The sequence below is a fragment of the Apus apus genome, chromosome 3, assembly GCF_020740795.1.
Source record: "Apus apus isolate bApuApu2 chromosome 3, bApuApu2.pri.cur, whole genome shotgun sequence".
Lineage (NCBI taxonomy): Eukaryota > Metazoa > Chordata > Aves > Apodiformes > Apodidae > Apus > Apus apus.
This window is the reverse complement of record NC_067284.1, coordinates 105,701,989-105,715,720: the sequence shown is the minus strand read 5'-3', so window position 1 is coordinate 105,715,720 and position 13,732 is coordinate 105,701,989. Positions and strand designations below refer to the sequence as shown.

General features: G+C 43.9%; 1 protein-coding gene and 1 long non-coding RNA gene across 4 annotated transcripts in view; one reads left to right on the top strand and one right to left on the bottom strand.

The window, feature by feature from the left end:
- The window catches only part of MSRA (methionine sulfoxide reductase A), a 285,357-nt gene extending 274,525 nt beyond the window's left edge, over positions 1 to 10,832 (bottom strand). For both annotated transcript variants that reach the window (XM_051614414.1, XM_051614415.1), the window contains exon 1: positions 10,721 to 10,832. In XM_051614414.1, the coding sequence (XP_051470374.1) occupies positions 10,721 to 10,832 (112 nt within the window). The remainder of the gene's footprint in view (positions 1 to 10,720) is intronic.
- LOC127382604 (uncharacterized) lies at positions 10,768 to 12,340 on the top strand. Of its 2 annotated transcripts, XR_007888999.1 has the most exons (3): positions 10,768 to 10,857; positions 11,262 to 11,435; positions 12,143 to 12,340. It is a non-coding gene; the product is annotated as an uncharacterized LOC127382604 (long non-coding RNA). The 2 variants fall into 2 exon arrangements; XR_007888998.1 differs by having other exon boundaries at positions 11,262 to 12,340.
- Positions 12,341 to 13,732: the final 1,392 nt, after the last annotated feature.

Below are 13,732 nucleotides of genomic sequence, written 5' to 3'. Positions count from 1 at the left end.
GTTGGACAGGGCTCTGAGCAACCTGATGTAGTTGAAGACTTCTCTGCTCACTGCAGGTGGGTTGAACTAGATGACCTTTAAAGGTCCCGTCCAACCCAAGCCATTTCATGATTCTACAGTTGTCCAAGAGAGCAAAGATAGGATTAATGTCATTCTGATTTAGCTGGTTGTAATACTGATGTCTCCATCTGAGCTGGTCATTGGACGCTGCCTTTGCATCCAATGGGGCACTACTGACCTGGTTTATATTTCTTTTGACATTCACCATGTGATGAATTAAACGTGCCAGTGCCTGCTTTTCCTATAAATACACAACTCTTTATTGCTGTGGTAGTACTTGCAGCAGCAATTCAACAATTCATATAGTCCCTTCCAGTGCTCTATCCCAGCTCTGTACTTGGTACAACATAAAGCCAAAACAAAGCTTTTTTCCCCCATATTTTCTCCTACCTGGCGTGGAAAGAGAAGTCCCATGTCTCTACCTCTGATACTCATTCACCAAATGGGCACAGCAGGATTTACTACACAGTATTTCAGCATGGCCTGCTTGTCTCTGAATAGCTGCAACAGCCCATCATTTAAAACCGACTTATTCTTCTCCATAAGTATAGATGCTAACTTTGTGCTAGTTTCACTATGATGAAGTCAGCCAAGTATCATAGTGAAGAATAATATTTGTGCATTCAAGTTACACAGACACAACCGGCATCTTAGATCTTTAGCATCAGAACACAAAACACTTTTAAATAGTAGCATGAGGACTGATTGAAAAAAGAGAGATCTTCCTCTTGACCTTCTTATTTTCTGAGTCAAAATTACAAAATTACCTAAATGGCAGGTCAACTTAATTAATGCAAAAATTGAACTAATGCTGAATGGACACAATCAGCCAAAGAAGCCAAATGTATTCGAGGATTCACATTAAATGATGTAAAATATTCTCTAGTGAAAAAATACTCCGTGTAAAAATAACCTGTTTAGTTCTCATAACTGACAGGTTTATTTAACAACCCAAATTTGGCAAATTCAGATGTTACATCCCTTTTTAAAACCGCAGCAATGAGAAGCTATTGAATCCTGCATACCCTGCCCCTACCTTTTACTAGAAATAATTATCCTCTTTTATTACACAACTTCGAATGATTCCTCAGAGCAGCATCCACACATAATCCTCTGAATAAAGAACCTCTGAATTCATTTTTCATTTTGGAGAGGGAAATTACGGTATCAGCAAGAGGAATCTCCTTCAAGCCTTATTTGCATTCAAGAGGCTGCCAGTTGGGTAAAGTTTCTCCCCATTTAAGTAATTCTGTTTCCCAGCAACCCATGCTGTTGCCAGGAGAAACCCCGGGGAGAGCTTCCTCCACAGCCGCCCCACTGCAGTCCTGGGGGTACCGCTTTGTGCAGCGCTGCTTCATGCCAGCGCACACATCCAACTGTGAGCAGCATGCTAAGTAGTCCACTAGGAACTCCAGGGACACGACCACAAGATTATTTTTTTTACTTTCCATTTTTTGGACAGGGCGTAGTGATGAATGATGTAGCCCTTTCTATTACAGTGCAGTTAGAGGTGATAAGGAAGCGCAGGGGTTTTTCATAGGGGTGATGTTACCTTGGGAGCAGCGTTTGACAGCTGGATGTGCAGCTCTGTAAACATATTTCCTGTAGGCTTTTAATCTATCAAGCACCGTGTGTGTATACTAACTTCATTTTTGTTGTTTTTTTCCAGCTGCCAAGTGCAAAAGCCACGTGCAAACAGCAAAAAAAAAAAAAAATCCCCTTAGATTGACTTAACCTTTGCTACTCCTTGCAACACCTTCCAAAATGTAGATGTAACGCGTGGTTAAAAAGTAATTCCTGTTTTTCCAATGACAGTACAATATTTATAGCTGTACAACTGGCTTGAAAACAAGCTGTTTAGTGTTTAGATATAAATACCTGACAAGGTGAAAGACAGGAAAAAAAAAAAAAAAAAAGAATGTCATGTTATTACAGAGAGGATTTCTAAAACAAATTCATCTACCTGTAAAGACATTGTAATCACAAATTCCAGCAGTTGTTTTTCAGATAACAAACAATTGCTGGGGAAAGTGCTTCCACAAAGAAATGTACTCCACATCCTTTCTGATTTGAATCTCAGCATACAGTGAAATTGTAATGAAATTTAATAATTTATGGAAATGGATGGCTTGAGTGTATTTGAGGCAAAGATAGTTTCTTAGAATGAAGAAATTAGTAATGAACTCTTCTGAATTACGAAGGTAAATTAAAATTTGAGGAACACTAGACCACATCTGACATTTTATTCAACATGTTCCTGAACTTCTCAACTGTACTTCAGTGGAAGTCAGAGCTCAAATTTTTTGGCCCATATTCCATATAAGCTTCAGTAAAAATGGGTAAGTAAATTGCTTATGTAAAATACTGTATCAGGTAAAGTAGTGGAAAATTTTAAGGAATTAATCTTTCTAAACCATAAGAGAAACTGCATTTCCTTTGTAGGCTTTATTCTGAGGCATAACCTCACACAAGAATCTCTATTTTAGACCTACAAAATAGTGAGCAATATTAAATTCATGTCTGAAAAGAAGCTTCCTATTTGCCCATGATTAACACACTTTATTAATCACCAAAGAAAAAAAAAAATCAGTATCTTTCATTTTATTCCTTATATTCTACTGCAAAATATCTTAGAAAACATAAAGCTTACATTTTAGTTTGCTAATCTATTGCAAAATCTGGTGCACTGCACAATTTGGAAAACTGTCAGAGTATCAGAGAAAATCTGTTTTAAACTTCTCAACACTGTATACATATTTAGACACAGAATAAACAAGGTACCAGATTTTTCCCCCTGTTCTGCACAATACAAAAAGGCCACAAAAACCTGGAGATTTCCATGCCATACTAATTCACAGGAATCAAGCAATCAGGCTGGCCCATTCAGCAGTGCTCCATTTGCCATTCACCCTCAGTACGAAAGTACTGATGATTTCAGAATATTCAATAACCACGGCTCAGTGATACCCAATACACTTTGTCAGTGTAATGCCCGTGTATCAATACAAATCAGCATAACTTAATCCTTAATGACAACACAGACTGAGTAATTGTTGAGAAAATTACTGGATGACCCCACACTCACAGCGACCAAATTCCACTACAAAGCACCCAATACCAGGGCGTGAACATGCATAAGAAAAGTTACAATCATTTAGCTTCAGCACCCTTCCATGCATCCATGGCAGCACACACAGTCCAGTCAGCCACCTACTCCAAGGGCAGGAGATGAGAAAAGCGGAATTACCAGACCGCAGTCTACCTGTTTGACCACAATAATTTCCATTCAGTGTTTTCAGAATGGTATCAAAGATTAGCATGGACAGAAATTCCACTAAAACAAACAAGTATAGAAGCAAAACAATTTAAAGGGTTAGTTCTGCTTCCAAATACATGGTCATTTATTTTTACTGTGTTTGGAAACAATTAAGCTCCAAAAAATGTCCAAACAAATGCAACATTAGTAATCACTCAAACAGGACTTAAGGTACCTCTACTCTGCTCTTCCCCCTCTACTCTGCTCTCATGATATCCCACCTAGAGTACCATGTTCAGTTCTGGAGCCCTCAACACAAGAAAGACATGGACTTCTGAAAGCGAGTCAAGAGGAGGCCACGAAGATGATCCAAGGTCTGGAACACCTCTCCCATGAAGACAGGCTTGAGAGAGTTGTGGTTGTTCAGCCTGGAGAAGAGAAGGCTCCGGGGGAGGCCTTAGAGCACCTTCTAGGACCTGAAGGGGCTACAGGAAAGCTGGAGAGGGACTGTTTACAGGCATGGAGTGACAGAACAAGGGGGAATGGTTTTAAACCGAAAGAGGGTAGATTTAGGTTAGACACTAGGAAGAAATTCTTTGCTGTGAGGGTGGTGACTCTGGCCCAGGTTTCCCAGAGAACCTGTGGATGCCTCATCCCTGGAAGTGTTCGTTCTTTGATTCTATTAAAATAATCTAATTCAGAAATCTCTTGTGAAATAAATTCCATGTAAGAATATAAGGTGTACAATTCTTCTTGCATCTACGGTCAATTGGGGTGGAATCCAATCTGTCTATACCTTGTGTAAAGCACATGTTACTTCAGCAGGCAGCAGACAGAACAGGAAAAGTAAAGCTGTTCCCATTAAATACCTGTTTATGTTCTGCATAAATTTAATATGAAGACTTGTGTCTCTGAAGGAAGAGCAAGTGATGCCTGTTGTAAAACTTCAGTACATTGTCTAGGAACTTTAGAAAAAACTGACATACCTTCATTCTGGCTAGGGAAAACTGAAACACATTTCCCAAGTATATTCTAACCACTTGGACTCAAGAGTACCCTACAAGACTGACAGCATGTCCCACTCTGCAACAAGTCCAACTGTTACAGTCAAAAATGCAAAATCAGGGTGGCCAAAAAGAGAGAAGACTTGAGGGTTTGTCTCCAGCCTCCTGCAGTCACTTAAAGAAGTACCATCGTCCCAGATATGCTTTGGCAGGTTATTTTGATGTATCTGCTTAAGATGATGTTTCAGCCTCCCAAGAGAGGAGGATCATCAAGATCCTGAGGGAATTCTGTAACTCCTGGAGTATCCTAGAAAAGATGGACAGTGCTGCCCCTCAGCTACAGCAGTGGATTGACAGTGGATTTACAGAGTCATGGTACAGCTTAAGTTGGAAGAAACCTCTGGAGATAACCTAGACCACCAGCTCTCTTCAGTGTCAGGTCAGCTAGGGTAGATTGCTCCAGACTGTATCCTGTCAGATTCTTACTGTCTTCAAGGATGGAGAAGCTTCAGCTTCTCAGGGCAACCTGTTCCATTTTTCAACCAACCTCAGAGAAAGAAGGTTTTCTTTTTACATTGAAATGGAATTTCCTGTATTTCAGTTTGTGCCTGTTGCCTCTTGTCCATCCATGGGGCACCAATGAGAAGAGTCTGTCTGTCTCCACCATTCCACCACTGAGAAGCATCTATCTGTTTTACTCCTTCCCATTAGTTACTTATACAAGTCTATAAGATCTCCCCAAGCACCAGGTCCCATCTTATGTGAATTTAGGCAGAGCTACCCTTTCAGTCAAAGACCATGTATTCGATTAGAGAATATCAAGGCAACTAGTGCTGAAATATTCCTGCTACATCTGAAGACAATAATAATAAAACAATGAGGGTGAAACTAGAAACCTGTCAAAATCTCAAGTACCTATGCTCACTAGCCACATTATTCTTCAGATGTCTCAGCAAAAACAGTCAGTGTAACTTCTTCTTGAGTTCTTTATGTCAAGTTGAAATACTAATTCCACACAGAACTAAAATTCACTGTTGTTTGAATTTAATGTAAAATATACAGACTTGGAACTGATTAAATCAAGTAGTCAAAGCAAATGCACATTAATTTATAAAGTTGAAAATAGAATCAGACACTACACCAATGACTTGAAAAGCTCTTCTGTATGCAGGAGCTCTCAGTGCAACACTTTAACCCAAAATGTTAGCTACCCTTTGGTACACAAACAAGAAAATATTAAGCAGGAACAAGACAGCAGTTGATGCTAACACTATCACTAGTAAAATCCTGTGTCTACTTCTGATATCCAAAACTCAAGGAAGACCTTAAGTAATTCATGACAATTTAAAGAAAAGAAACAAAAATTACTAAATCACTGAAAAAATGTGCTTTCTGCTGACAAAAAATTCACTTTGCTTGGCATATATCTTGGTTGAAGTCACACCAAGGAAGCATCAGGAACTCAAGAATGCTGGGACCAGGATACACAGCAGGTGCAAAGCAATTAGCACAATGTGCAGGAGGCAAAAAGAGAGCCCAGAAGTGACACTCAAGAAAACCCTCAGCTGTAGAAAGCACTTTGCAGGACAAAATGCCCTGAGCCAGACAGTGCTACCACCGATACTTCAGCACCTCCCCCTGGACTGAACTCCTGAGAGTAGTCTCAGGCCATGGGGACAGCCCTGTGCTCCTCCACAGGAATCGCAGTAGTGGCAGGAACCTCACCTTTGAGAGGTGGCTCTAGCAGACCTAGTCACTGCAGCACAAGGGAAGGACCTGCGAGAAGAAATAAGCACATTATATCATCACATCAGGGATGGGGAGTAGATCAACAGGATCTTCAAAGAGACCACACAGACAAGAAGCTCAATGCTCTGCAACTCTTCACCTCAGAAATAAAGGCTCTCAGTATCATTGAACAGGATGGACACCTCAGGTCCCTGGATTAGGATCAGTGCTAGTTACCACTTAAAAGAAGGGCTGGCAGATGTTTCCCTCATGTGTCTGCAGACTAAAGGCTCACAAAGAAGACTCGGATGTTCAAGTCTGGTCACACACCTACGATGTGATCAGAATCAGAGACCTGGCACAGCACACAAAACTTGAGTAGTGTCATGGACAGTAACAGGGTACGTAGGAAGGATTAGCATGGAAGAACAGGATGAGGAGCTGCACTCCATGAAAACTACCTCCTTGACAGCACAGAGGGGAAACTGAAATAACGTCTACTGAGAGTCTGCAAGACAAGATCATAGGAGAAACACAGAAGATGGTGTGGACTGGGGTCTGCTACAGAGCAGCTGACCAAAAGGAGGTAAGTGGATGAGGTCTTCCATGAACAGCTAGCAGAAGTATCCAGACAGAAGGCTCTGGTCCCTCTGGGAGATTTCAGTTACCAGACATCTGCTGAGAAATGTCAAATTGTGCAAACAATTAAAAAAGCAGCACTAGTGACAATTTCACACCAGAAATGCCAGAGGGATCAACGAAGCAGGGAGAATTGTTGGTTGTTGACTGGCCATTCAGAAGCAGGGAAGAACTAGTGGCATTGCAGCAGAAAATGGCAGAGAGCTACAATGACCACAAGATGTTCAGGATCCAAAGGACAGTCAGAAAGTTAAACAGCTGATTTAGCATTTTGAACTTTCAGAGATCAGACTCTGGCTTATTTTGGGAATTGCAAGGTAAAGGCCCCTGATAGACTGTCAAACAGAGCAAGTGCTTTCAGGGTGGACTGAATTGCAGCAAAAACTTCCTAAGAGAACTAAGGAACAAAATACCATGCAGAAAAGCTGGGAACTTCATCAGAAACACAGAGATCTGTAACGAACTAAAATGCAAAGAGAGAGCATACAAGAAGGAGAAACAATAACAAACAACAAAGCATTTAAAAGCATTGCATAGGCATTTAAGCACAAAATGAGAAAGCTCAAATTTGGAGTTAAAAATGGCTAGGAACAAAAACAGGAATAAGAAACAATTCCACAAAAATTACAAGAGTAAAAAGAAGGTCAGAGAAAACATGGATGCATAGATGAATACAGAAGATGGCCTTCAGAAAAACAGACTGCTCCTAAACCTCTGCATGCACTGGTACAGTCAGAAAAGCAGCAACGTGAGGAAAATGGGCTGGAGCTCCTTAAACAAGGAGCCACATGGAGTTTTTCCAAACCTGCAGAGGAAGCTTGCTGGAGCGACCACAAGTGACAGAACACTGTGACAAATCTAGATATCTAGAAAAATCCCAGCAACTGGCAGAGATCTATGAGGACAAAAAACGGATAAGAATTACAGCCATTTTTAAGGAAAGTAAAAGAGGATTGAGGAACTATAGAACGCTCAGACTCGGCTTGGTCCCCGGAAAGATCATGGAGAGTGTCCTCTTAGAAATCACGTCCAAACACATAGAGAACAAAAAAGTAATTAGGAATAGTCAACATATTTACCAAAGGCAAATCATGCTTGGCCAGCTGGTTTGCCTTTACGATGAAATGATTGGCTATGCAGATGAGGGCAAAGCAGTAGATGTAATGCATGTTGACTTTAGCAGGGTTTCTGACACCATCTCGCACAGCATTTGCATTTGGAAGCTGAGAAAATACTGGCTGTAAGAACAGACTGCTAGGCACTAGAGACGTCAAAAACTGGCAGGGCCACCAGTCTCAAAAGGCAGTGATCAATATCTTGATGTCTAGTGTGTAGCACGTTACCCTTAGGGCTGATTCTGGGGCCAATATCATTCAATATCTTAAACAATAACATGAATGATGTGACAGAAAACACACTCAGCAAATTTGAGGGCAATGCTAAACAGAGGGTGAGAGCAGACATGCCAAACAGCAGAGCTTCAGTCAAATGAGACCTTGAAAAAACTTCAGGTCTATGCCAACAGAAACCTCATGAAGGTCAACAAGGAGAAATGCAAGTTCTGCACTAGTGCAAGACAATCTCAGACCTGCTGAAAAGGACCCACGATTAAGCTGGATGCCAGGTTAGTTAGAGATAACACTGTGCTCTATTTGCAAATGAAGCAAACTGTGTACTGGGCTGCATTACAAGGAGTATGGACAGCACATTAAGGAAAAAACAATCTTCTCTATGTTGTACTGGTAAGAATTCACCTGGAATACCACACCGAGTTTGGGGTCCTCAGTTGAAAGAGAGTAATAAAATGGCAAGGGTCTGCAAGGTCAATGGTCAAGCTGGTCAGCAGTCTACAGCACACAACCCTACAGAGTGCGCAGAAGCTGGGAGTGTTCCAGCTGGTGAAGGGTAAACTAGGGGCAATCTTACAGCACCTCACTAGGGAGTGGAAACAATGACTCAGCTGAACCCTTCTCAGCAGCACCAGGCAGCAGCCACAAACTCTGCCCTAAGTTGTTCATGTTGGACATAAGGAAGAACTCTGACTAGAAGACAGAACAGCATTGGCACAGGGGCTGGACTAGAGCACCCTTGCAACCAACACTCCTCTCGTTCTGCAGCTTAAGAGGAATTTAAACAAAAGAAATGCTAAAAGTAAATGTTATGGAATGTTAAAATTTAAATTGCCATTCTTTTCTGAAAGTAGTTTACATCTTAAAAATTTTAACTTTTGCAATTCATTGGAGCTCCATGGTGTTTTTCAGCATATAGTATCATGTTCAGTCATGAAAATGTCAAAAAAAAATAATATTTGGCCCTATGAGGAGAGTTTTTTGTACAGCAGCACAAAATTACACTATCTACACAGTTACAGAAAATAAAATTAGCCTAGCTGATCTTCTGTCCAGGCTTTTATCCACAAGCAACATGAAGGTGCCACTTTAATCTAGGCGATGAGCTACTCTTGGTGTCATCTCCAGAGTTCACTATGCTAGCAACATGAACTCCATCTCTCACTGCTCCTTTGAGTCCACCTGTTCCACATCAGACAAAATAATCTTCCTGCTGTCTTTTAATTTTCCCATTACCTTCTTGCTACCTTCAGCATTTTACCAAATATCTATACAATGTGAGACTTCATTATGGTCTCGAACACCTCTCTCACTAGGCTTATGCCATTATCCATTTACTACTCTCCCACCAGCACTTACGTACTTTATGTGTTCAAATATTTATTCTTTACGTTCACAGTCTTTGTTAGGGACCCTAGGTGCCTGCAGCAAAGATATGTGGAAATAAACACCTTGTACAATATGAGAATGACCATATATATTAGAGCACCTATATGCCATTGTAACTCCCAACAGTGATGACAGTCATCTTGCACTGTTTTAAGCTCCTAGGAGGGCTGACAGAAGGCAAAATAACTTGCTTAATTCTAGGTCGCTACGTTGCTTACCTGTCAGCAAACATATAGTCAAAACAAAAGAGTACTGGAGAATCACTGAAAGAATTATTGTGTAAGAACTTAACACTTTGCAAACATTAAGGTTAGACGGTCTACACGATGCTGAGGTATTATTTTCACAGAACCACAGAATCATTCTGGTTGGAAAAGACCTTTAAGATTATCAAGCCTAATCATTAATCTAACTCTACCAAGTCCAGTGCTAAACCATGTCCCTCAGCACCACATCTACACAGCTTTTAAATCCCTCCAGGGATGGTGACTCAACCAGCTCCCTGGGCAGCCTGGCCCAGTGTTTAATAATCCTTTCAGTGAAGAAGTTTCTTCTAATATTAAATTTAAACCTCCCCTGGTACAACCTGGGGCCATTTCCTCGTCCCACCACTTGTTTCTTGGGAGAAGAGACCAATCCTTCCTTGCTCCAACCTCTTTTCAGGCAGTTGTAGGGGGCAACTACAGCCCCTCAGCCTCCTTTTCTCCAGGCTGAACACCCCCAGCTCCCTCAGCTGCTCCTCATCAGACTTGTGCTCCAGACCCTTCCCCAGCTCCGCTGCCCTTCTCTGGACACGCTCCAGCCCCTCCGTGTCTGGGGTATCACTATTTGACAGAAAAAGCAACAGCTAGAGAAACCTGTTTAAAACCCTGAACAGGACTACTAGGGCCCTAAAAACCAAACAGTGAAGTCGTCTATGGCCAAGATCAAAAACAGGGATGTCCTTGCGGGCTGCTCCAGCCATAGAGATTTAACTCCTGTTCTTACGACATCGCTGTGCGGGTAAAACGACGACGCGAGTACGTTCACAAGGCACGCGCCCTCCAGGCTGCCAACCCCCGCAGTGTCACACACACTCACACACACACTCACACACACTCACACACACACACACACTCACACCCCCCCCCCCCCGCGCACACGCAGCAGCGCACTCGCCCTCCCCGCATGCGCGCAGAAGCCGCGGGGCGGGACCATCCCCCCTCCCCCCAGCGGAGCGGGCCTGGGCTTCCCCTCCCCCGCCGCCGCGGCCGGCGGGGCGGTGGGGGGCGGGAGGGAGGGGTGGTCCCTTTTACCTGCCACCGCCATGCGCTGGCTCCTGCCGGGGAGCGCTTCTCCCTGCGGCGGCAGGCGGGAGGCCGCGTCGCCCATGCGGGAGGCGGAGCAGCGGAGGCTGCGGAGGAGCATGGCCCTGCGGGGAGCCCGGCGGCGGGTGAGCGGCCCGGCCCGGCGGGGCGGGAGGCGGCGGGCGCGGCGGGGCGGGCGGGGCCCGGGGCCCGCCCCTTCCCTTCCCCGGCGGCGGCGGGAGGCGGGGGGGGGTGCAGCCGCCAGTTTCCCCCCCCCGCAGGTGTGTGTCCCGGGGTTTCTGGAGGGGAACACGCACCAAACTGCCCCGCCGCGGCGTCCTGGCGGGCTCTGGAGGGGACAACCCCCATCACCTCCCCCCCCCCCCCGCCCCGGCTGCCCGTTCCCCGCGGCGGGCGGGGGGGGGGAGAAGGGTTATGCAAACATAACTCAGCAAAACGTGCCGCGCGGACTCATCGTGCGGTTAATCTGGTTTTATTGTCCAATAATCTTGTGGGTTTGTGTTGTTTTTTTTTTCCCCTCCCCCCTCAGACTGTCCTGGGGGTTGACTGCACTTCTCTACGCGGCGTTGAACCAACGCACCGCCCCGCGCCAGCCTGAGCGGGGACTGACTGTGTGGAGGGGCTGGAAGGAGCATCAAACTCCAGAGATCGGCGTCTGCACCACCTATGTGTGCAATAAAACCAGAGAAACAGGAAGCAGGGTGTAAGTCCGTGTAGCTGTATTCCCCTGAGGGTGAATACAACACGTCTTGCGTGTGTAACACTGCCAGGTTTTCTAATGCAGAGGCTTTGTGGGAGCCTTACAAGAAGGCAGAAGAATGGGGGTTGGTTTTTCAAGTAATCGGAGCTCGTTCTGTGCATACGGTCACGAGACAGAAGGGGAATTTGTACAGAACCCTGCGAAGGGAGTTTGTGAGCTGGACAGGGGTCTTGCTCTGAGAGTTGTGGAGTATGGGAAAACGACAGTGCTCAGGTAAGAGGAAACAGAGAAGGTATGGGAAAACGACAGTGAGAGGAAACAGAAGGTATAGGAAGGATGTGGTAGTAGTTCAATGCGTAACTCATCTGGAGGGGTTTGAGAAAGTTGGGTTGTTGGCTGAATAGGAGAGAAGATGCTAAAATGACAGACTAATGCCTAGTGTGTGAGAGGAAGGTCAGATAATTCTCTCAAAAATGGTCTATGACAAAGGAATACAGTTCCGCTCAGCTCGTAATCAAGCTGGATTTTACACAGAAATTACACTCCAGCGATACAGAATTTAATTTGTATTTATTTACAGCAACATTGAGAATTCCCAGATGCTCCTACAAGAATCTAGAGAAGCAGGAAGGCCATGTTTTAGGAGTCAGGCCTTCTTTAAGAATTCAGATAGGAAGCTGAAAGGCAACCTGTCCCATCTCTGTTTTCAGGTTCATTGTTCTGTAAGGTGAACAACATCCTCTGTGAGCACAAGTAGTCCCAAGACTGCAGTCAGTTTTTCAGTTTTCATTGCATTTTGATAGTTAGGATCATTGAGATCAGGACTGAAGAGGATCTCAGATGACCTCCAAAAAAATCTTGGAAGAACCTGAAGAAAAACCATCAAATAAAGAAATTTAATAGAGAGATACCTGTGGTAAATGTGTGGTATTTTGACATTACAAGTTAGTAAGAATCAAAAATGGCTGTTAACAAAGCGTCAATTTCATTTAAAACATGTTCACCTAATTAACTGTTCTCTCAAGCATAGTCATGCTGACATTTCCCAGCTCTTCCTTGCTTTGTAAGAAGCCACTAAAGATAATGTCCACTGGATTTGTACTAAGCAGTAGTGAACAACCGATCTCCGTTTCTTCTGTTTCACTGTATATGTATTTTAAACTGAAAGAGGGGAGGTTTAGGTTAGATATTAGGAATAAATTATTCACTGTGAGGGTGGAGTGGTACTGGAATGGGTTGCCCAGGGAGGTTGTTGATGCCCCATCCCTGGAGGTTTTGAAGGTCAGGTTGGATGAGGTTTTGTGCAACCTGGTCTAGTGGTAGGGTTCCCTGCTCATGGAAGGAGGCTTGGAACTTGATGATCTTTAAGGTCTCTTCCAGCCTTAACAACTCTACGATTCTACGATACACACTCCACTGTTTGCCAACAATGTGTTTCTAAAAAGTGCACCACTTAATGCGGTGCATATTCAATAAGATTAGAGTCCTGCACCTGGGGAGGAACAACAACATGCACCAGTACAGACTAGGAGCTGACCTGCTAGAAAGCAGCTCTGTGGAGAAGGACATTGGAGTCCTGGTGGACAACAAGTTATCCATGGGACAGCAATGTGCCCTTGTGGCCAAGAAGGCCAATGGTATTCTGGGGTGCATTAAGGATGTGTCCAGCAGGTCAAGGGAAATTCTCCTCCCCCTCTAATCTGCCCCGGTGAGACCAAATCTGGAGTATTGTGTCCAGCTCTAGGCTTCCCAGTTCAAGAGGAACAGGGATTTACTTGAGAAAGTCCAAGGATGATTAAGGAACTGGAACACCTACCTTACAAGGAAAGGCTGAGAGACCTGGGGCTGTTTAGTCTACAAAGATAAGGTGATCTTATTAATGCATATAAATATCTGAAGGGTGGGTGTCAAGAAAGAAGGGCCAATCTCTTTTCAGTCACACCCTGTCATAGCACCGGGGCCAAAAGATGCAAACTAGAGCATAGGAAGTTCCACTCCACCATGCAGCAAAACTTCATCACTGTAAGGGTTGTAAACACTGGAACAGACTGCCCAGAGAGGTTCTGGAATCTCCTCTGGAGACTCAGGTCCCATCTGGATGTGTGACCTGCCCTAGGTGGTCCTCCTCTGTCAAGGGGTTGCACTTGATGATCTCCAGAGGTTCCTCCCAACCCCTAACATTCTGTGATTCTGTGTCATGTCACAATATATTTTGGATGTAATTTTCCTGTAAAATTCAATGGATCTACCTGTAAACCTGAATGCCCAGCCTGAATCTTTTACCTCGAGCATCCTTTCTG